The following is a 1,466-nucleotide window of genomic DNA, read 5'->3' as shown; positions in this document are numbered from 1 at the left end:
TTTTTATATAAAACGTGCGTATTATATAGTTAAGGGATCGAAGACTTATTAAAATTATAAAAATCTAAAGCGCTTTTATAATAGTCTTATTATTAGATTAAATTATAAGTATTATTATAGTTTTTTTATTTTTATAATTTTATTAATATTTTATAATAAAAAAGCTAAGTAATTAGCGTTAAGATTTTTTTTAAAAAAAAAAAAACTAATAATACCTTATTTAACTTTTATACGAAACTTATTTAAATTTAGTCTAAAATCGTAGAGGTAGCTAGCTATTTAACTAAAATTCGGACTATTTAAAAGAATAATAATAAAATAGTATATTAAAACCTTTATTTAAAATATATAAAAATTAAAAAAAGAGGATTATATTTTTTTTATATTAAATATTTATAAGCAGTAAGTAATAAGCGATCTTTAAATAATAAGTGTTTTTAATAATATTAACTAAACTTTTTTTAAAATTAGTAACGAGTTTACCTCTTTAGGGCTATTAATATTAAATATTAACGTTCTTAGTTATTATAATAATTTTATAAAAGTTCTTAAGAGTATTAGAAGTTCGTAATTAGTCCTTATATATTTTTTTTATATTTATAGCCCTTCTATTTAATAAAATATTCCTTTTTATTATTTTTTATTTTATAATTAATAATCCGTTTAACTTCGTATTCTAATTAGTTTAGTTTAATAATAATATAATTTTTTATATATAAACTTCTTAATATAGGTTTAAATAATAAAATATAAAAAACGGAATAGTATTATATTATATTTAGTAATCTTAATCCGTAATTAACTAATAAAACTTTTTTAATAATTTTAAAAAGTCTAAGTCTTTAATAATTTAATTTATTACTTAATTATTTCGTTTTAATATTATAATAAAAAAAATAAGCGCTATTTCCTTTTTTTAAAAATAGTTTTTTAATTTTTAATCTATCTACGTTCTTTTTTATATACTATTATACAAATTTAAGGTTTAATAAGGCTTATTTATAAATCTTTTTAAATTTATTTATATTTATTATAGCTTTTATAGTTTATAATCCTTATTATATTTCTCTATATATAGTTAGTTAAAATCTATAATTAAAATAAAATAGAAATTCTCTCGTATTTTAATTAACTATGTTATTATATATAAACTAAACTATTAATAAAAATATTACCTAGTTATTCTAATTATAGTTTATATAATAATAGAAGTATATTTCGAGGATCTAATTAATCTTTTCTATTTATTTATTAGTTTATAAATAAAGTAATATCGATAGTTTATAATTTATACTAAATTACGAAATTAGGGATTTCTAAAATTTTAAAATAAATAGCTTATTTTTATTAGAAATAAATTCTTTTAATAAGCCGTAGTTTAAAAATATAACTTTAATAAATATATTTACTAAGTTTTTTATAATATTTAATTTTTTATAAAAATTAAAATAGGCGAACTTAGTAAG

At 15.0% G+C, this 1,466-nt stretch overlaps 1 protein-coding gene across 1 annotated transcript; it reads right to left on the bottom strand.

Moving 5' to 3' along the window:
- Positions 1-1,316: 1,316 nt before the first annotated feature.
- Positions 1,317-1,466, bottom strand: CPAR01_16696 (uncharacterized protein; the record flags this gene model as incomplete). The annotated part of the gene is made up of 1 exon (XM_060500941.1): positions 1,317-1,466. A coding segment is annotated over one exon (150 nt), but the record flags the coding sequence as incomplete, so codon positions are not given.

This window comes from Colletotrichum paranaense (assembly GCF_030867605.1).
Source record: "Colletotrichum paranaense strain IMI 384185 chromosome Unknown Scaffold_28.1, whole genome shotgun sequence".
Taxonomy (NCBI): Eukaryota; Fungi; Ascomycota; class Sordariomycetes; order Glomerellales; family Glomerellaceae; genus Colletotrichum; species Colletotrichum paranaense.
The sequence above is the reverse complement of the archived record's forward strand: the minus strand, read 5'-3'. Positions and strand labels throughout refer to the sequence as shown.